At 31.1% G+C, this 24,028-nt stretch overlaps 1 protein-coding gene and 1 long non-coding RNA gene across 2 annotated transcripts; both read right to left on the minus strand.

Annotated features, from left to right (window-relative positions):
* Positions 1-8,108: 8,108 nt before the first annotated feature.
* Positions 8,109-9,344, minus strand: LOC112276569 (uncharacterized). The gene is made up of 2 exons (XM_024507980.3): positions 9,190-9,344; positions 8,109-8,906 (listed from the first exon to the last, which is right to left on the minus strand). Exon 2 carries the CDS (start codon positions 8,850-8,852, stop codon positions 8,412-8,414), a length of 441 nt encoding a protein of 146 aa, XP_024363748.1. The 5' UTR covers positions 8,853-8,906; positions 9,190-9,344; the 3' UTR covers positions 8,109-8,411.
* A 10,265-nt stretch (positions 9,345-19,609) lies between these two features.
* Positions 19,610-22,541, minus strand: LOC149986437 (uncharacterized). Its single transcript, XR_016500699.1, has 2 exons — positions 21,745-22,541; positions 19,610-21,589 (listed from the first exon to the last, which is right to left on the minus strand). It is a non-coding gene; the product is annotated as an uncharacterized LOC149986437 (long non-coding RNA).
* Between the last annotated feature and the right edge of the window lie 1,487 nt (positions 22,542-24,028).

Raw genomic sequence — 24,028 nt, forward strand, 5'->3', positions numbered from 1 at the left:
TTCGGACCAATCTATAGTTTATCACAAAATGAGTTGGCTGAACTTAAGGAGTATATTGAAGAAAATCTAGGTAAGAATTTCATACGCTATTCTAAATCTCCAGCAGGAGCTCCAATTTTATTTGTGAAGAAAAAAGATGGATCATTGCGGATGTGTGTTGATTATCGAGGACTCAAAAAGATTACCATCAAAAATAGGTATCCACTACCTTTAATATCTGGACTTCTTGATCAGTTGAATCAAGCTAAGATCTATACAAAAATAGATCTTCGGGGAGCATACAATCTAGTACACATCAAAGAAGGAGATGAATGGAAGACTGCATTTCGAACTAGGTATGGACATTTTAAATACAACGTCATGCCTTTTGGACTTACAAATGCAACAGCAGCTTTTCAACATCTAATGAATGATGTTTTTCGAGAGTTTTTGGATGATTTTGTGATATGTTATCTAGACGACATCTTGATCTATTCTAAGAATCCAGAAGAACATGAACTTCATGTTTGTCATGTGTTACAAAAATTAAGAGATGCAGGACTCTATGCCAAGATAGAAAAGTGTGTATTCTATACTACTCAAGTCGATTTTTTAGGTTACATCATTTCTAATGATGGACTTATGATGGATCCTAAGAAAGTTCAAACTATTATAAATTGGAAGATCCCCAAAATGGTAAGAGATGTCTAATACTTTTTGGGATTTGCCAACTACTATCGGATCTTCATCAAAGACTTCTTTTGAGTTGCAGCTCCACTTACACATTTGACTTGTAAAGACAAATTCCAATAGAATCAAGAAACGGAAGTTATTTTTGAATCTTTGAAAACATCGTTTGTTACTGCACCAGTCTTATATCGTGTTGATTTTTTCAAAGCGTTCTTTATGGAAATAGATGCATTAGACTTTGCTCTAGGTGCTATTTTATCACAAATGGGAACAGATGACAAACTTCATCCAATAGCCTTTCATTCAAGAAAATTCTTAGCAGTAGATATCAATTATGAGATCCATGACAAAGAACTTCTTACAATTATGGATTCTTTTCAAGAATGGCGTCATTATGTAGAAGGCACTTCCAATCCAGTCACTGTGTATACAGATCATAAGAACCTCGAGTATTTCATGTCAACACACGTATTAAATTATCGTCAAGCTCATTGGAGCATGTCTTTATCAAGATTCGAGTTCATCATTGCTTATTGGGTAGAAAAACAACAAGGATTGTCCGATGCCTTGTCTAGACGTTCCCATCTTGCACCAAAAGAAAGAGATGCAGCTTTTGAGCAACAAAGAACGGTTCACTTGAAGCCAAAGCAATTTCATCTTTGAGCAATAAAATCAACATTGACTGTTGATTTAACTTTTCTCAAGCAAGTCTAGTTAAGTATGTCTTCAGACCTTCTTATGCATGATATCAAGAATAATTCTTTTAAATCTCATAATCCCTCTAAATTCAAGTTCAAGAACAACCTACTCTATTTTGAAAGACATCTATATGTTCCAGAAGGAGAAGCACGTTTACGTATTCTTCAAGCTCGTCACGACTTCCTAGCAGCAAGATATTTTGGATACAATAAGACTTTGGAGCTGATATCTAAGGATTTTTGGTGGCCTCAAATGTGGAAGGCAGTAAAAGATTTTGTACAATCATGTGATATTTGTTCAAGATCAAAAACTCCTCGTCATTGACCTTTTGGACTTCTTCAGCCATTACCCATTCGAGAACAACCATGGTCTTCTGTTTCTATAGACTTCATCATGGATCTTCTAAACTCAGGTTCTTATGACTCTATATTCCTCTATATTCATGATAGTAGATCGTTTTACCAAGATGGCACATTTTGTACCATGTACAAAATCTATCACAGGTGAAGAAATAGCTGAGCTCTTTCTTGACAATATCTATCGCTATCATGGATTATCCAAGGATATTATATCAGATAGGGGAACTCAATTTGTATTAAGATTTTGGCGGACTATTTTTAAGATTCTAAAAATGGATATAAAACTATCTTCAACATTCCATCCTCAAACTGATGGACAAACAGAGCATGTTAATCAAGTTTTGGAGCAATATTTAAGATGTACCATTAACTACCAATAAGATGATTGGACAACTCTTTTGCCATTGGCAAAGTTTGCTTACAATAATACGGTACATTCTTCTACAAAACAAATACCTTTCTTTGCTAATTATGGTTATCATCTACGACTTGATACTTTTGACTTTTCAAAAGTTAATAATCCTACTATGAAAGATTTGGCGATTCATTTGTCAGAGCTACATGCAACGATGAAGGCATAGTTAAAAGAAGATCAAGAATAACAAAAGGTCTATGCAGATGTCTATGGAAAGGAACAACCACCATTCCACTTGAGTGATAAGGACAGTGGACATACCAAGAAGATAACAAGCTCCACCTCCTCCTTTTGAAGTAGAAAATAATGAAGAATTTGAAATAGAAGAAGTCTTAGATTCAAGGCGGCGTCGAAATAAATTAGAATATCTTGTCCATTGGCACATATATGATATTAGTGAATGGACATGGGAGCGAGTAAAGAATCTTGTAAATGTAGCAAAGGCGGTGGAGGCTTTTCATCGACGACATCTATCAAAATCAAGATGAAAATCTTCTTTATAAAAGAAACAACATCTAGGCAAGATAACATTCTACTTTCAATCCTTGTTTGTAGCTTCTTTGTAGTTGTGATGCTAAGGAGATGGAAAATCAACAACCAGCGGATTCGGCTCAAGAGCCTTCATTTGTTGACGTGCTAGACGAGACATTATGATTGTCACAACTTTCAAGATAACACAATCGAGATGAAGATCTTCAAGAATGACATATTCTTCCTCGAATAGATGGCGAGATATAACACGTTTGGTATCATGGCTTGGGTAGGGACTCCCGATGTTTGGTGATTTTACTAGAGGTAGGAAAAATTCCTGATGGTGTTCCAAATGTTCTATTCAAAAGAAGTTATGAAGGCCTGAATAATGATCAAATAACTGGGTGGTCTTTCCGCCCTGGTATGGGACACTATCGATGGTTGAGAGGCCCTATCAATCATCTTTGAAGAGAACAAAGATCAGAGTATGTGGCAAATAAAATTTGTCGCATCATAGATTTTCTCAACATATGATGACTGCTCCTCATGGAACTCGTCTCTAGAAGGGAGGGTAATGTCACGGACATACTCATGTAAGCCAATAATTACATATATAAATAGGTAGAGGTAAGTAAAAATAGATAAATCTAAGTTAATTCTATAGTATTTGATATGAAAGCTTCTCAAAAGCTTTATAGATGTTGCTTTGACTTTATAGGTGTCTTTAATTGAATTTTTGGGATTAGAAATGTGGTCAATAAGTTGGCCATGTACCACACATGTTGTTAGCTTGAAGACCAAGCTAACTATGTGGCCCACACGTAAAAAAACTTGTCTTGTAAGTCAAGGCATGTATCCTACAAAGTCAACATATATTGGAGATCTTATAGAATGTCGCCATGTAGCCCCTAGTTAGATAGTACATATAGAAACAAGAGTGAAGCCTTCTTCACTCTTGTCAACTTCTTTCTTATTTCCAGTCTAGTTTCAAGGGTCTTCATGTTTTCTAGTCTTTGGCAATAGCCATTCCAGTTTTTCTTTCAATATACATACTTATTTATTTATATTTCGTTACCTTTCTTTGAGTGAAGGCTCATTTGTCTGAATTACTTTTTCATCGAGTTCTTGTCTTTGATATAACTTCATAATATTTAGTATTATTAAATCTTCTTCCAACTTATTTATTTTAGATTTTTTGTATTTAAAAAAGTATAATCTTCAAATAGATTGGATTTCTTATAATTTTGATTTTTTCTATTACATAATCTAGACTTCTACTATCTAAATAGAAAGTCATAAGTCCAAACCTTTATTAAGAGGTGTAAAAGTTCTTATACCTCTTAATAAAGATTATTAAGAAGTGTAAGAGGTATAGGTTGCAAAAAAAAGGTCACTTTTTGGTACTATATATATATATATATATATATATATATATATGTGTGTGTGTGTGTGTGTGTATGTATGTATGTGTTTGTGTGTGTGTATATGTGTGTATATATGTTTATTTATCTATATTAAAAGAATTAAATAGAGGTAAGTAGAAGTAAATTGATTTAATAATATCTTGTAAAAAAACCTCTCAAAAGCTTTATAGATGCAATTTGACTTAATACATGTTTTTAGATGATTGATAGGTTAAAAATTTGGCTAATAAGTTGATTATATATTTTACATGTTGGCTATTTGTGATAGAAATTTTCAATGTGGTGCATATATAAAACTTATTTTACAAATTAAACACATGACTTCTAAGTTTAACAGGTCTTGAAGATCTTATAGAATGTCATTATATAGCTTCTTCTTAGATAGTATATATGGAGGCAAGAGTGAAGCCTACTTTATTCTTGTCAACACTTTTTTTGTCTTTAGTCTTAGTTTTAAAGACATTAATATCTAATCTTTGGCAATAGCCATTCTAGTTTTGTATTGTACAATCTTTGAGTGATTATCTATTTTTTTTGAAAGACATAAGAAAATATTAATCCATTCGTTCTTTAAGATTCATATCTTTGACAATTTGACAAGAGTGGTAATTCATTATTTTTGTTTTGTTCTAAAGTTCAATATATTATTTTATTTTTTATTTTTTGCTTTAAAAGTTGTTACCTATCTACTTTTAAATCAACATTTTTTTGTCTTCTATCATTGATTCTTATCTTTAAAAAAAATAGATTATTTTTTTATGAAAATTTTTATATGATATTAGAAGCTGTATCATGTTCACTATATATAGATTGAATCTTTGTCAAAAAAGTCTTTAAATAATCTAATATTTGATTATATTATTCAATAAAAGATAAAAACCATAATGATATAGAATATAAATAGTGTTGCAAAAACTTGATTTATAATTTTAAAGTTAAATAGCTTTGACATTGAAGTTCAATAACAAGTTGTATTGGATTGATGAATCCTTGAAATTTTCATCTTGTACTATCAAATTTTTCAAGAAAATATAATTCTCGATTATTTAATGCTTAAATAATATTTGACTATAGAAAAAATAACAAAATTTGGTGTAGATATTGAAGCAACTTGAATCATCTCTACATCTTCATTTCTTTTTAATCTTCTTGCTTGTTGTGGTAGTAAATTGAGTTGATGCTTAGCAAGCATTATTTCCTTTATTTTCTTTGTATTTATACTATTGCACTCTTTACTTCAACAGGCTCTTCTATGATAACACTAAAAAAAATCGAATATTACTCAAAATAACTAAAAAAAAAATGACTAAAAAAATAACTACTAAGAACAATATCAATTTATAAGTGGATAATCTATAATTTCTAATATGCTTATATCATATCAATAAAAAGAGTTAATTATTTTTTAATCAAAAAAAGACAAATCTCTAATATTATAAGTATATTTTCATCAATGTATCAAGGATAAGAACTCAATAAATGCAAATAAATAAGTGAGGTCTTTTTCAATGAAAGATGACAAAAAGAAAATAAGTAAATATGTATATTCAAAAAGAAACTAGAATGGCTATTGCCAAAAGACAAAAAAAAATTAAAGACCCTTCAAACTAGATTAGAATTAAAAAAAGACTTGACAAGATTGAAGAAGGCCTCACTCTTGTTTCTATACATACTACCTAATTAATAGCTATGTGGCAATATTTTACAAAACCTCTAACTTGTCTTCAATCGCAAGACATATGGTTAACTTGCATGATAAGCTTCTTATATGTGCGCCACATATTATCTACGTAATTATTAGATTAAATATAAATACTTATGACATTATAAAATTAAAATATTTCTTTATGATTTCTATAATAATAAAGACTTTATGTGGCTATAATCAAGTATTTATTTTATATTAAAAATATTAAAAATAAAATATTAAATATCAAATTTTAATTTTTAATATTTTATCAATTTTATAAACATTTATTATAGGTTTTATTTTTAATTATTAATAATAATAATTTATATTTATTTTATTTTATTCTTAAAAAATTAAATTATTTAATAAGATATTAAATAATATTATATAATATTCTAAAAATAAAATATAAATTAATCTTACATCTTATATTTTTATAAATGGTATATTAAAATAATTATATAAATATTATATTAAACTATATTATATATAAATATTTATAAAATCTTAAATTTTATATTACAATCAAGTAAAAAGAAAAAAAAAAAAAAAAAATTAATGCATTAAACTTCATATATTATAAAGATATATACACGGCTATGATATGTGACTAAGTTAAATTTTGAGCTTCTATAAATTAAAAAATTAAAAAATATCAAATGATAGATATATTTTTTTTAAATAATAAATTAAAATGATTCAAATAAAATATAGGCAATTTTTTTTTCAATTATCATGGATGCATTTCTTTTAAATTTTATGCACTAAAAATATCATAAGTAATAAGATGAAGAAAATTTTGAATAATAGACTATTTTATATTTTTTTTAAATAGGATGACTTTGCATATATGATAAGAATAGTACTTATAATAAAAGATAGACCAAAAAATCTAAATATCTTTAAGTTTTTCTATAATCTACTGGATATTATTAATTTTAATCCTCTCAACTACAAATACAATACTAAAAAAAAAATTATGTATTATATGACTAAATTAAGCAAGAAACTTCTAAACTTCAAGCCAAAAAATTAGAATATAAGAAAAAAAAGTAAAAAGGCATTTTGACCTTATGCAATGATTTAAAAATCATGTTTTCAAAGAGTCTATTTATATAATAAATTTGAGTCTTATATTTAATTCTAAATATTTTGAAGGTCTATAAGAATCTTATTATTTTTCTTCTATGTCTACTTTACTATCAAAAAAATTCTAAAAATAATATTACAACAATTTTAAGATTACAAATATGTAAGTAATGTTTGGAACTAAGCAACTTTTGTCTTATATAAGTTAATCTCTAGATATAATAGTGCAAGTCATTGAAATACATTCTTATAAAATCAAGCTTCATCTTTTTTCATCCCTTCCATCTCAATTTAAATATTTTAATACTATCTAGTCTCTTCTTAAAGGACTTTATTTGTTACACATATGAATCTAAAAATAATACAAAAGCATTTAAAAAAGAGAAATAGAATGACTTTTAAGTTAGAAAAAAATATGGATAGATATTATTTGCTATTATAGAACTAAATGAAAAATGACAAAAGGAAGGACTAAAATACAATCTAATCTAAGGATTGAGTTTCTATGGTGATAAAATAAAACATGGTTTAAAAAAAATACACTAGAATTTAGAAAAGCATTTCTAAATTCTAGTGTATTATTTTTAGATTCTATAATTATACAATCTAATTATACAATCTAATTGTATAATTAGATGGAGCCATTCAATTACATTATGTGGGGTTATGATACATTTCAAACCCAACCTCAAATTTGAGTACAATAAACAGATACAGTTCATTCTCTAGCTCCATTGTTTGCCTAAAATATCAGATGTAAAACAATGGCAACATGCTTTTCAAATTTTTATTATTATTACTTAATGTAAGCCACGTACATACTCTGTACATGTCAAAAAATCCACGCCCAAAAGCTTGACTCTCACAAACAAGACAAAAGACCATAATACCTCTAAAACATCGAAGTCCTATGACACTTGTCCACGTCAAAGACATGGTACGTGGCACTACTGCAACATGCACTAATGTTCCAACACAGGATCATATCGACACTCCACACCCACAAATCCACGTCAGACTACACCATCACCACCACAATAAACTGTTCCAAAATTCCTCCTTTCCTGTTAACCTGAACGCTATTTCTTCACATCCGGGTTTCCAATACCAGCCACAAAGAGTATTGTGAATATGAAACTGGTGAACTAAACAATAAATCACCAAGCTTCAATCCCAACGGCAGATGCTAAATGCACCGGACTGGAGTGAATTCTGCAACTGCAAAGGCCTTTGGCGGCACGGCATTGACATGAAGAGACACTGCATCGACATGTGCAGGCAGGAATACAGTATTACTCAAAGCAGACTCGTTATTATTCAAGTAAATCACACAACACAACCCACTATCACAATCACATGTTTTAGCGTTGTTCCAACATAGGTAGCTGGAACAACAGCACCTGAAAAGAAGGTGGAACGCGGAACATTTAAAGCAGTGGTCGACTGAGGAGCCAACCATCGACGAACGGATCCGCTTGGGCAGATGGCGCCTAGGTACTGCCCTGCGATGCAAGGGAAAGCACTCTGCGAGTCCTACTAACACACGGTAAACCAGAGCCCATCTCCTCCAGTATGAGCCTCACAATTTGCTGCAATCAGCGCCCCATGTTGCAGGTGTAGTAGCGCCTTGCAGATGGGGGTGTGGGTGGAAATCCTTGGCCCTCGTAGGCTTCCTTCAGCAAGCACTCCTCAAAGTCGTTTGCGGTGTTGCGGAACTGCAGGCGCAGGGGCTTGATTCGCCAGTCAATGCTAAACTGTCCGCCTTTGCACACATCCTTAAACTGATCGAACCCTTTCGTTCCAGGGCACCGCCCTACCTTTGTCTGGTCGCCCGTGCACCCGTGCACTCTATTCGCAGCCAGGTTGCATCCAGGAATCATGCATGTACTGCCTGTGCACGCCAGGGGCGTGTCATCCTGGCTGATCCGCACTGAGCCAGCATAGGCAATCGGCACGAGATTTCCTGGTATGGTCAGGATCGTGAAAATACTGATCACGGCCCCGAAGCTGCTGGACTCCGCTCTGTCTTTCGCCATCTTAGCCAGCGACGACAGGTTGACTCCACTGAATCCGGCAGGTCAGAGGGATCACTGTGCATACAAACCGCCTGTCGTCACTATTCCAACTCATGAACAGACGTACCTAGAGCAGTGTGGTAAAACTAGATTCGTGGTACTCACGAACACGTAAAGCACTAGCTAGATGTACCATGGCTTGTAAACAATCCTACAACTCAATCCTGTCCAATGCCTAGAAAACCAAGATCCGACTTCGGAAAGTGAAAGCAACTCAAACAAGTCCGGATTGGGATTGAGCGAAACATCTAAAGAATGCTCCGGAAAGTCATCATGCAGGTGGCCGAAGGGGACATACCTGAGTGAAACCTGCTGAAATGCAGCTAAATACAGGGAACCTTACAATAGAAGAATACTGAATATAAGTAGACGCGTGCAAGGGAACAGTTAAGAAGGAACAAGCCACCAGGATTGGCGATGGGAAACCGGAGAAGGAAGCAGTGCAGAGTGGTTGCACAATAAGTTCAGGAGGGCTGTTCAGCATGAGGGTTTTTATAATAGAGAGTACCCAGTGTATCCGCTGACAAAATAGGCAACTCGTCTCCGATGTCTATCGACGCAACGACAATGCAACCACTACCACGCAAGCGTGATGTAACTGGCGCTACAAGTGGAGTCTCTAGGACTTCAGAAGTCCTAGTACTCTCGTGCACAGCAAAGTCATGACATGTTGCACTGCAAGATGTGAACCTTAATGCTGTTGATTCATTTCCAGGTCTCCAATATGATACCCAAGAATATTGTGCATCTGAAATTGGTTAACTGAACAGGGAGTCACCAATCTTCATTATCTTCAGTCAAGCTCATTTTGTTGGATTGCATGAATTTCTGTCCTTCCAACTGAAGTTGCCTCAAGTAGTCTCAAGTGCCTGTCACTCAGTATTCGCGTAGCCAATTCCAAATGCAGTGCACCCAATCACTGAACGCATTTCAATCATCTGCGATTTTGCAACACAGTCATGAAACATTACCATCTCATGAACAGCTAGCGCTACGAGTAAGTAGACATCTCACCAGCAATGGCCACAGTACCAGAGCATAAAAGAACTGCAAACACTCATCTTTCCCAGCAGCCTCCCTCATCGACAACCGACCGGATACAATACCCATTGAATCTTCGTGGTTTAACTTCAGTGAGCTAAATCAAGTTCGTCGACTCGAAGGACTACTAACTCTTGGTCGGACCGACCCACATCGCCCAGCAACATTTGTATGTCCAGGATCACCAGTTTCGGCAACTCTCATGGACACTCTTCACAGCACAAGCATGTGAGCTTTTGTAAATACCATTGGCCACGCTTCCGAACAGCTTGCACGGAACCCTCTAGCTGATCACTGCACCTCGCATCGCCATCATGAGTTCGATGAAAGACAATGCACTGAAATTTAGCTATGTATGTATTTATGTATATATATATATCTCGCTCTCTATCTCCAAGGACTTCGACGTCGAAGCTCCAACGATGAGAGGCACCAGTCATTCATGCCCTAACTACCTGCATGAAATGACTGAACATGAAACGACTGATACTTCGCCGCATGTGCTTCCGTCTTGGCTCATGCTAACTATCCATGGGATGGTGTGTAGGCATATCCCTATGTGTGTATGTGTGTGTGTATATATGTATATATATATATATATATATAGAATGGTCAAAACGTTTTGTGAAATGCAAGGTCGGGACTGCTTCTTATTGCCGACACAACCAGGGCGATTAGTGGCAGATCCTGCAGTGTCGTTTTGAATCTGATGCTTCTGCATCTGATCCTGGAATTGTGTATTATTTCTGTTATCACCTTGTTTCTACGATTCTGTTGTCCAGTCTTCCACTTGTAGACACGGGGTTTAGGAATTGGAAATCCAGGATTTTACTCTAAAACTTAAAAGAAAACCCTGATTCCCGATCGTCTAGTTTTCACTAGTAGTGGGTGAAAAAAGGATATTAGGAGGGAGGAAAATGGTCAATGTGGTCTGGTATCAAACTAGTTTAAAGTTTTACACCATATCTCAATCCAGGCAGAAAATGATTTAAAATTTTGCTTCTAGTCTATATATATATATATATATAAACAACAATGAGTGGTTATGTGGGATGCATGAATTTGTAAAATCAAATATTGTATGCATTGTGAAATTAAAAACTGTCATGTTTAAATTCTTTTTGCATAAGTTATTGGACAAGGTTGCAAATCTTAGATACTTAATATTGATTTTGGATTCTTCTTGAAAAAGAGTAAGAGTCTGTAATAAAAATGTATACTTATTTTTAATGTTTTTTTTAAGAAGAATATAGTATTTGTGATTTTATAAATTTAGAATATATAGAATATTACAAATTTATTGTTCCAGGGACTACACTATCAATTATAGAGAAAAGCCAATAATAAAAATAAATACAATAAGTAATTGGATGGAGTCACATTAATCTATTAGTATTAAAGAAAAAATAATTTTAATTATGATGAGTACATGTTGGAGTTATAAAAAATGTTATTATATTAAAAAAAAATCCTTACAAATTATTTTCTAATAGACTTTCTTGTAAGTATGTTAGGATCTTAATTAAATAAGAATGTTAGCAAGTAGATGTGGATATAGACATTTTTTACATCAAAATGGATAACTTAGCCAACAATGTAGCCTAAGAATATTTTGCAAAAGAGAGGCATTTTAAAAAATAATAATAATTAATAGTTAGTACAACTTAGAAGAGAGGTTCATATCACAATAAATATAGGGAGTTGTTAAAGCCACATCCTGTTCCCTTCAAACCATGTGATGATTAATTTTGAAAAATAGGGAACAAGGGATGGAGATAGAAAACAAGGCACAATACTTCAGAATAAGAGACAAGTCACATGAAACAAAGAATAGACAAAGAAATGAATGGAATCAATCATGGTAATGTGAGGTGTGACTTTAACAACTCCCTAATTATATATATAGTAGAAAAAATAATTTTTATTTTAAAATATAATATAACAAAGATTATAAAATATCTTTTATTTTTGCTGTAATTTTGAACATTTAATAAAATATATACATTTTTCTTTTAAAACTTAAAATATATATACTACTAATACAAGCACAATGCAAGTAACAAAGATAGTAGAGATGATTGTTTTTTGAGAAAGATTGTTAAAATACTAAAATAAAAAATAATAAAAGAAAAAAACTTTAAAATTAGTCAAAAATAATAAATAGGCATGCTTTATAGTTGATTATTCTAATATATAAATTATCAATCTTAACTTGCAAAAAAGTAGATGCAAGCAATGTGTGTAGATTGTTCAAGTTGATTTCTAATAGATACTTTGAAGGTATCAAAAGAAGGTTTTTAAACAAGCATGATATTCAAACAATTGTCAAGTATGAGTCTAAAAATAAAAATATTTATAAAAAAAAATAAGATTATAAAAATAAAATTTTATAAATATATATAAATAAAAAAGAAAAATGAAGATATAAAAATTATAAGAAGATCCTTAACTAATATTAGTCCAAAAAATACCTAGTAGTACAAATACAATAAGGCCAAAAAAAAACAAAAACAAAAGGTACAACAACAAAAGAATTTGCAACAATGACTATAATCATTTAAGTAATAATTTTTTATATATTTTTACTATTAATAATAATAAAAATACAGTAAAATAATAATAATAGAAATATAATCTAAAAAAAAGTATAGCCACAAAGTCTTTACATCCAATATTATTTTAAATAAGAAGTTGACAAGAAAAGCAAGTAAAATAAGTTTAATTAGATGAAGATGGAAAGATAGAATAATAATAATAATAATAAAAATCAAGTAGAAGAAATTGAATCCAACAAAATTGGAAAGAGATATAAGGTAGCAAGTCTAAATAAAGTAAAAAAAGAAGTAAGAGATACTAGGCTTAGAAGAAATAAAAAAATATAAAGAATGTTTAATATAGATTATTAATAACCACCAATAATATTATATAGTAATTTTTTTTAAGATAGCCAATTTAGTACATCAATATATTTTATTTACAAATTAATAGACTTTGAATATTATTTTTAATTAATTTGAATATACATCTTAAATCTATTTAGAAGAAGAATCTAAAATCAATATTTTATTTTTTAAAATTATTAACCTTTATTGATATTTATTTTATAATAATTTAAAATTAATATTTATAATATATAAAAAAATAAAGAAAGTTAAATATTTAAATAAGATTAATATTAATTTATTTTAAAGATTCTAAATAAAACTTGTTAAAACTATAAATTCTAATTAATCGGCTTTTCTATTATTTTGGTTCATTTTATATAATATCCTTATATATTAAGAAATTATAAGCTTTAATAAGGAAATCTAAATAACCTATAATGCTCTAATAAAGTTTTTTTCTCTTTGAAAGTCAATACTTTATGTTCATTCAATCAACCAACTTTTTGTTGTGAATTGCTTTAAGCATGCAATTCTCTAGATATTAATCAAGTACATAGAAGTATTTTAGTTGTCATGAATGGCATCAACCCAACATGATAAATCAAAATTATAACCAAAGTTTTATATAAGAATGAATACTGCTACATAATCAAAGCAAGCTTTGGTATCCATGAAATTTCCAAAGTAACTTAACTATGATATCCTTGATTCATCCAAAAATCTACAATATCTATGACCAAGCCAAATTAAAATTTCTTTCATATCTACAATCCAATCAAATTAAAATCTCCATAATGTCCACTTTTTAGCTAATATCGACAATGTCTACAATTACGTCAATTTGATGGAACTTAAAGGGCAAGGATTTAATTGGGTAAAAAATAAATAAATAAATAACAAGGAATTGGCGGACATAATTTTCTTTGAGTTTCTCTTATTTTTTTTATCCTAAAATCTAATGTTATGTATAAAAAAAAATGATAAGAGAACTATTGTCGAGGAAAAGAGAGTTTGCCTTGAGAAAGCGTTGGGCTTTTGACTCACACTAAATTCTCAATTAATCATAAGATGAAAAATACTCCAAGTTTATTTATAATTTTGTTTTTATTCCTTTCCATGATATTAAACATAGTAGCAATAAACATTAAATGCCAGGCTTCTGGTAATAGTAAAAGTTGTAGTAGTAAATAATAATTATCAAACCTCCAATAATAGTAAAATTTATAGCAGTAAATAATAATTACCAGACTTCTAGTAATAATAAAAGTTATAGCAGTAAATAATAATTACCAAGACTCCAATAATAGTAAAAGTTGTAGCAATAAATAATAATTATCCGGCCTCCAATAATAATAAAAGTTGTAGCAATAAATAATAATTACCAGACCTTCAATAATAGTAAAATAAATCAATAATTTCCAAATATTTCGTAATTTCCAAAATCGTTGTTGTGGTAGTAAAATCCTTGTAATACCAAAATTCCTTCAATACCAAATCCCTTTGATGCACTGAACTTTAAAATTTAATAATTCGCAATCCAACCGTTAGATTGAGCTCAAATTTTTTGAGAAGTAAGGCAGTACCCTTAACTCTTTTATATCCAATTTTCAACCATTGATTCTTTACAAAACTCTAGATAACACAATTTCAGTAGCAAAGCCTTTACATGTTGAATTTCAAACACCTATATACTGATTTTGCGATTTCTTACAAACCCAATATTCAAATGACATGTATTTTTTTTTGTATAGCTCTCAATATTATAACTACACCTTTGGCAAGTTTGAGCCAAAATTCATTCAAAAATGCGTAACAAAAAATGGCTCAAAATATAACCATCAACAATTCGGTTCACTTACTTCCTTAATTTGTAAGCTCTGACTTCGACTAGCCATTTCTTCTTCACTTTAGATCTGATTTCATCAAATCTTGCACAATAATTGAAGCCCTTCAAGTCAAATTTCCAGCTCCACCTTCCAATCATTAAATGCCTTTCTACAACTCTTTGTATGCTTGAAAGAATGACAGTAGGTACAAATTTCACATCTAGACTTTAAACAGCCATAACTCTCTCATTGTAGACTCAAAGTTAACAACCCTTTCACAAAAATTGTAGTCCTTCAAACCAGCTTTCCAACGACACCTTTCGTTTTCCAGAAAACCTTCTACAACTTTTTTATGCTTAAAAGAGTGGAAGTCAGTAAGCAATTCACACCCTAACTTCAAACAACCTTAACTTCTTCATACAAAACTCAAATAACAAACTTTATACACCAAAATTATAGCCCAAAACACAAGCTTTCTGAATCTCTCCTCTAAACCCTCGAATGCCCCCGAAGAAGTGGCTTCCCCTTCAGTTTTCTCTCGGATAGCCCCTTGAAGCTCATTGGTCATGACCTATAGCCAATGAAAGTGAAGATCCTCTTATCCTTGCCTTATCTATCCACGTAGATGGCCTAAGGCCACAATACTATAATATCAATACCCATATCTTTCTATATTTTCCATATTAAATAACCCTATTACTTCTACTTTACTTATAAAACTTACACAAGTTATTTAAGATTTCTATAAACTATGAAATTCTATAGAAAATAAATCATTATTATCTAAGGTCATTATTAAATAACATCAATATAATAACCATTATTTTTACACTAAGAACAAATTACAACACCACACCGTTGTTGTGATGCACTTAATTTAAGTGCATTAAAGATATTTAGAGGGTAATTAATTTTACTTATAGGAAGGAAGAATATAATGCTAATACATTTATAAATTTAAATAGAATTTAGAATATGAAATTTTTCTCTTGAATGGATTATTTGAGCTTGAGAGTATTGTCTTTTAGGATAGATAGCTGATTCTACAATAGTTTAAGATGGATATTGAAAGAGGATTGGGGATAGGGATTTTTGACATCAATGATTTTTTTTTTTTTTTTTTTTTTTTTTGGAGAGAGGAGAGAAGAAGGATTGGAGATTGGCCTCCAAAGGAGGGAAAAGAGAGGTTGCTAGAAAGTTTTTGGAAGGAACAAGATTCAAGCTTGATTTGGAGTTTTGAAGGCCACATAAAGAATTTTCATCTTTTTATTTTGAGATTTTGAGAGAAGTTAGATTGCATTGTTAGCTTTTCAATAAACTATAGTAAGCAAAAAATGGAACTGTGAAGAAGGAGATCCAAGCAAATTTATGAGAAGGGGGTTGCTAGAGTTTTTAGGTGGCTAGATTCAAGACTAGTTAGGAATTTCTATGTCCTTTCTTGTATTTTCTTCTTCTTATTTTGAAATTTGTAAAAAGCTAGATTTCATTGTTAGCTTTTCAACAAGCTATTTCACGCAAGAAGAAGAACTATAGTAAGGGAGATTTACATGAATTTGTAGAAGGGGATTTGCTCAAGTTTTTGGGCACCAAAATTCAAGACTAGTTTGATATTTTCTATGCCATTTATTGAGTTTTCTTTCTTTTGTTTTAAAAATTTGGAAGAAAATAGATCTCATTGTTAACATTTCAAAAAGTTTTAGTACTTAAGAAAAAGAGCTATGACAAAAGAGATCCAAACTAATTTGTAGACTGAGGTTTTGAGAGCAATAGCTACAGCAAGCAATCATTTTTTTTTTCTCCGTGATTTGGCTCTCATTTTTTTAAGTTTTTATAGATAGTCTTTGACAATTTGAAGTTTGTAGCTCGAGTTAAGCTCAACAAGCTAAACTTTGCCTAAATTGGATTAGTAATAGATAAGTTAAAGGTATTTTAGTAAGATGAGATTTGGATTTAAGATTTGAATTAGGAGTTGGATAGCAACCATCAACCATCAAATTTTTTCTATGATATGATATTTTTTCAATTTGACGTTGATAAGAAAGACTTAGTGTTGTTATGAATGTACTTGAACATATAATGTAGTTGATGTCCAATAGCATTATAGCTAACTAAAATTGATCAAATATAAGATTTTAATTGTACATCAATACCTTCATAATAACACTTTTAAAAAATCTCATGTTATGATAGTGGCATACATGCATTTATTTAAAGCTTGCTTAAAACTTAATTACTTTGATTAAATTCTTAAAAAAGAGAGATAGAAAAATTTACATATTGTGAAGATTTTTTATAAAAATCATGATTTATATCTTCATGGCCAAGTATTTACATGCAATATAGTGATGCAACTAAGGTAGAAAGTACTATTTGTCTAAAATTTGACAAATTATTATTTATAAAGAATCCACAATTTTTTAAGATATGCAATAATTTTTTTTGTAGAAGCAAAAGCATACATGGCACAAAAGTTCATCAATTATTTGTCAAAAATTTCCTCCAAAGAAGAATTCATCACTATTATCCATTCAACAAAAAAGACAAACCAACCATTATCTTCTTTTGATGAAAAACAATTCTTAAAATTGGCTAAAATATTCTTTTGAATGTGCTAAATACAAAAAAAGATCTTAGATATAAGAAAAATATCTTTATTGGTATTTATGAGTACCAAATTCTTATTAGCACTAATATTAATGAACGACAATTTTCCATATAGTAGCTTAAGCTACATCAGCACTTAGTACAAAAATACTTATGTTTCTTCTTAGAAAAATATAATCCTAATTATGAAGGATATGTTGAAACTTATGACATTCACAACATATAGGATAGACATCCTAAACATGTTTGTTTTGTATGGGTAATCTATAACTATATTATATGGATGCATTTTTGCAAGCTATATTTAACTAGAATGAGCAAAATAAAGACTATTAATCTTATCTGTTACATCACATTTGTATGCATAATAGTATGAAGCATTGCAAAAACTTTCTATTTAGGTTTGAATAGACAAACAACTATAAAAATGAGCCAGACAAACTCACTGGCACTCATTATGGATAGTACATGCAATTGCTAGAGTTAAAGAGTTTTTTTTTATATAGACTAGTAATATTTCTTGGAACTACCCTTACAACAAGTGTGTGAGCTGTGAAAGCTTTTCGTATAGGTTGGAGGCAACTAACAATTAAACGTAGTGCCAATGATTTCAAAGGACCATAGTTGTGACTTCCATTTCAAATAGACAAATACTAATATTTGTCAATATACAAAAACAAGCATATAATTCAAATGGGCACTTAGTTAATTGCATGGTTGAACTATGTTAAAAAAAATATGCTTTAAATCAATTGTAAGTGTAACCTCTATTATACTTAAAAATAATATGACCTTTATTAAAACAACATTGACATATTGTATAACCTTAGGTGTGCAAAAATCAATCTAAAATTCTCTTTATTTATTTTTTATATATGAAAAATAACATCTCTAATAAAAGATCTAAATATAATGTATTTTTTTTTATTTTGAAATGGAAGAATTCCAAGATGCCTATTGCCTCTCTTTTTAAGTAAAAGATAATACAATATAAAGTTACAAAATTACTATTTTGAAAGTAGAAGAAGGCCAAAGATAATACTATAAATTTAGAATGGCAATGAATTCAACAACTTCAATGATATAAAGTCATTGTTATTACTTATTATTAATATCAAATATAAATTATTCTATTAATCATGTTTCTATTATTGTATTATATATATATACATATTCTTCTTGATTAATACAATTGCAAAGCCAATAATATTTATTGTGACATATTGTACCTAAATAATGTAATTCTTAATTTAAAATTCACATAAGTATTGTTGACATTAGATAATTATATAGTTTCTATTCAATTTGATGATAGGTGGATTTAAATAATAATAGCTTGGATTAATTTGAAATTTTTGTTAAATATTCTAAAGCTTATAATTGTATACTACTTCATATAAATAAATTTTAATTGAATAAATAAAAGCAATATTTTTTTATAATTAATAATATAATTAAAATTTATTTTATTCAAAGAAATATGTATATAAAAATAAAAAATATTTTTTAATTTAAAAATTAATTTAAAAATATATTTTATTTTTATGTATATTTTTTTAAATAAAGTAAAATAATCATTAAATTTTAAATTTTAAATAACAACTTATTATATTAATAAAATTACTTCTAATTACATTATTATATGCACACAAAAATTAAATTAAAAAATTAAATATAAGCAATTTTATATTATATTACTACTCCTAAATTCACCTCCAAAATATATTGAAGTAATGATATTCATACACTTTATGATACTTCATCAATTCTTCAAATTTATTTGAATTCTTTATTTTAAAAAATATTTAAATTTTTTAATATAAAATTTAATAATTATTTTTTGACAATTAATATTTAATTATCTTTAACTTTTAAAATATTCTCATATATACTATTATTAGATATAAATGGTATAATAATTTATTACTAACTCTTTTATATTAAAAGATTTTGACTTGACAATAAGACACAAAATAGTTCAATTAAAATGCCTTCACTTACAAATTTTATATCAAACATGCAACTTCAAAATGGTGTTACAAAAGGCCTTATTTATAATAAAATTTAACTTTGTTAATATCCAATTCAAAGATTAAATGTTGGCAATTCATATTTAATCATATTTTACTTCTAAAATATTTTTATCTTTATTATTATTAGAGAAGTTGTTAAAGCCATATTCCCATTTTATTAATGCCATAGCCCTTTGCTATCTCATGACTAATTCAAACTATCTCTCATCCATATTTCGTGTATGCAATCTCCTCATTTCACTTCTATATTTCCAATCTCTCATTTCCTACTCTTATACCATGATTCTCATTCCAAACTTCTAATCTAAGTCTTTTATTTTTAAATCATATTTTCCTTTCTATCTCATATCTGTTGTTTCTCATTCCCAACTTCTATCTCCAATTCTTTATTCTCAGCCCCATCTTCTATCTCAAATCTCTATATCTCTATTATTAAAGCTTGTTCCATATTTTTATTCTTATCAAGATAAATGGCAGTAATAACCTTAAACAAAGATGTTTTTCTTATAACATTACTTTGTAACTAAAATATCATTGATATTCTATTGCAATTATCTTATTGCAAATTAAAACTAATACATCTTATTTAAATCTAAAATTATTGGATTACTTAATAATATGTTGTATATTTCTAAAATTTTAAGTTTTTCAACTAAATTTTTAATTGTACAAGTCTTTTGGAATAACTATTATGTATAGATCCATGGTTAACAAGTTTTGGTTTGGTTTTCCAAATAAAATATGATAAGCTTGAAATATTATCATCATTTTTTATAAATTAGAGACTAACTCTACATATAAAGATAAGAAAGGATTGAAACAAGAAAAGAAGATTTGGAACAAGGAAAAAGGTTTTGGAGATTAGAAGTAGACTGCATATATTACAAATGGAAAAAAAGAGTGGCAATAATAAAGTGAAGGTATGGCTGTAACAACTTCCTATTATTAGATATATATATATATATATATATATATATATAAATTAATTAACAAAACTTTGACACTGAATGATTTTGCCTTGACAACAAGACACAAAAAAATTGAATTGAAATGCCTGCATTCACATATGTTACACCAAGCAAGCAACTCCATAACAATATTTTGAAGTTGCTTGCTTCAAAACAACTTCATAACTTCAAAATGTTGTTATGAAGGGCCCTCTTCGAAGTATCTCTCGATGTTCGACGACGAGAGGATAGACAAGACTCTCCGCTTAAGTTCGACGGTGATCTTCCAAGTCTTACAACAAGTGGCGATATACTGCAAGCTACCAGGTCCCTAATATATATGTCCAGCAGTGAAAGTGCAAATGAGCAGAAACTAACTCAAATAATCCATGCGTTACAAAAATAACAAAATAATATTCAGCTGAATCAATGTGAGGGACAGGGTTAACATCATCTGGGTTAAATCTACCAATTTATGGAACCACCCACAAGAAAGAGGTTAACATGGAAACAACAAAACTTTCGAACACTTGGGGCTGAGACATGAAGCAGCTCATCTTTACAGAGTTACAATGATTTTGTTCAATTCATAAGTAGAACTCGGGTGATGTTCGTGTGGAAACATTATTCTCAACTAAGGACATGATTGATTCTACAGACTCAGGTAAAGTGATAAATGATAGAACCTGACGACATTAAAGATTTCTGGAGAGAATTACTAAATATTATGCAGCCCCAACGCTAACCACATGACTTGGTTGGCTGGCGAAGGTGCGGCAAACGCAAACACTACACAGCACTTTTTAAGCGCGATATTCACAAGCAATTAACCCAGACAAACTGAACTCTCATAATTCGAAGTCGCAGGGTAAGAAAAAACGCAAACAAACGACCGTTGCAAGCTCTCACCATTTAATCGAGCACCACAAAGCTCCGAAAAGAGCACAGATAGTATTCAGAATGTCAAACCAAGTCACTGGTTAGGCTTAAGAAAATGAAAGAGAATTAGGTCAAAGGCAAGTGGTATTCAGACTAGCACCCATCGATCTCATCGAATGGAGGAATATCGACAGAATAAAAAAGGCACGTCTGTCAGAAGAACACAGAAGAGGGTAAAGTTGGCGTTTTTCTCGAAGACACCTATATCCGATAAAGCTATCACATGCAACTCATTTTAAGCACCGTGATTAACTTGCCCTTGTAACAATCAGGCAAGGATACATACTCTTACGTGGTAGCTTATACAGCAACTAATCATCATGAGCAATGTTCGAAAAAAAGCATGGATTGCGTCCGTCCGCTGTTTTCCAATGTACCGAGAATCCACTTACGAGGAATCAAGTGTAGCTCACCTGCGATTTGCTACATCACAGATTCAGCTGTCAGATACAGTGTCTGTGACAGAAAGCAAGTGCGCTCATCGATGCCAAGAAACATCACAATTTATGATTGATGTGACCATAATAAGCTATTGGGAAGCAACAGGCGGCAGACGAAGCTCAAAAGCATAGCACAACCTTAGAGTAAGACCTATCGAACTTAGCAAGCTGATCACAGTGCAATTGAACACTCCAAACCTCAGTCTCAAGCTGCTGATGTGTTTCCATCACCAAAAAAGAGAGTAAAAAAAGCAAAAGAAAGTGGAATCTCGGAGAAACAAAATCTAACAACTCCGCCATTGCACATCACAGTTGGCATTGCGGGAACATCCAAGCCGAGGCGGACATTCAGGGCTCGACCGTAAAGGCACAAGGACAATCACGTTCCTCCCAAATTTCCGCGCACGAAGTCTTTCGCAATGTTCCAGCAACAACAGATACGAAGACATCACTCTTTCACCAAAATATTGTTTAAATAACTGCGAGACGAGGCGACCCCGCGACTATCCCAAGCCCCTGCACAACGTGCCACTTTCAAATTTAAAGTCGAGCCCGTCGAGATCTTACCCACCCCGCCAAAAAATTCGACACGCGATGTCGACAATCATCAGAACACGGTCATGGGCCAGACCACCATCGCCGAAAAAGGCACAAAGCAATGTTGCCGCGGAGATGCGAGCACATTCTCTTACTTGCTTGACCATGTGGATGCGAAACCCCTCCTCCTCCTATCAACGTGCCCACGCATCCTCAGCCTTTGTGCATATGTGTGTCAGGCATCACAGCGGGGCCTTCACTATGGATGCCTTAACTTTTTAAATACATCTTTGTAACTAGAAAAAATAATTTATTATTGTTGTGCATCTTTGAACTTTTCAAAAATAGAATATATGGAGAAACTGCAATCATTTTCTATCCAAATATAAAGTCTCACTTAGACTTGATATTTGACAAAAGAAAAAGTAAAAAGAAAAACCAAAATTTACAGTTTGTAGTTTGAAATTACTGTGAAAGAAGTAAGTAATTAATAATGTATGATTTTTTCAAAGCTTCTCAAGATTGTTATGAAAAAGGAAATACTTAATATAATAATAGGTTTTATAGAACAAGGACTGGTTTTTATTGAGATCATTAAATATAGCCAGCGCTCTCCATAATATTTATTGTAGACTACAGTAAATATTGTAGCTACAGTATTTAGAGTCTAGTGGAGAAGTACTATTTATCCTCTCCTCTTTTCTCTTCTTGTATATGAGACACAACCAGATCAATAGATTTTTGTGTGTGAAGCTCTCTCTCCTTAGAAACCCTCTTATGTGTATGACTTACTACTACTCTTGTGTGTGTGTATGACTTACTATTACTCGTGTGTCTTTCTAAACATTCTCAACACGTTATCAGCACAACTCTCTTCTACACACTATCACAATTTTTTGCTCTAATCGTTGACTCTTCAAACCTATTGCTACCCTTGCTCAGTGTCTGCCTCATGATCTAGTTCTTCTTGTTGGCCCCTCACACATTAGCTGCTTGCTTAGAGCACTTGTTCCACTCTCTACCTTGCTTGCTTAGAATACTTGATCCAGCCCAACTCCACCTCAACTTACTCCCTGCTCCCTATTGCGCCTTGCGTGTACCGTTGAACAATCGTCGAACACCCCCAAACAGCCGCCAAACAGCCACCGAGCTGTCGCCAAATCCGCCACTACCACCGCTGCTACCCTGTCGCCACTAACGCTGCCGCTTGCTGCCATTGCCGTCCTAATGCCGTCGCCCGCCGTTGCTCGCCATTGTCCGCCGCTGCCGCTGCCACCCTACCGCTGCTTGCTGAAACCATCTTATTACTATTTTGCTGTCTTAATCTACAACTCTCTCTTTAATAAATATATATATATATATATATATTTTTCAAGTTCAAGTTTATCATTTTATTTGACTTTATATTTTAAGGTACGTTTTACTCAACTTTTCTACTTGATCTTGTATTTTCTTTATAGATTTATTTATAATGAGTGCTTTAACATCTTCAATTGCTTCTACTATGGTTCCAACTATTACCAATGCATCCCAACATTTTCAAGCTCTTTTATTTCTACCATTGACTCTGGATGGAAACAATTATCTATTATAGGTAAAAATGGTAAAAACAAATTTATTTGTAGAACAACTCTCGGATGCTATTATGTTTGAAGAATCTCCTACAACAAGTATATCTATATCTCCTGCTATTTGTTGGAAAGCACTTCTTCTCCTTTGTCATCATCTTGTATCTGCATTACAACATCAATATTTGGAAATGGAAGATCCTGCAAAACTTTGGAAGAATCTTAAGTCTAGGTTTGATCATCAAAAGACCATTTTTCTTCCACGTGCACATCATAATTGGACACATTTACGTGTCTTGGATTTTTCAAATTTAAAT

Source organism: Physcomitrium patens, chromosome 24 (genome assembly GCF_059467195.1).
Source record: "Physcomitrium patens ecotype Gransden chromosome 24, ASM5946719v1, whole genome shotgun sequence".
NCBI classification, from domain to species: domain Eukaryota; kingdom Viridiplantae; phylum Streptophyta; class Bryopsida; order Funariales; family Funariaceae; genus Physcomitrium; species Physcomitrium patens.

Coding starts and splice junctions, on each gene's coding strand:
- LOC112276569 (XM_024507980.3), bottom strand. CDS start 8,852: ATGGCGAAAGACAGAGCGGAGTCCAGCAGCTTCGGGGCCGTGATCAGT.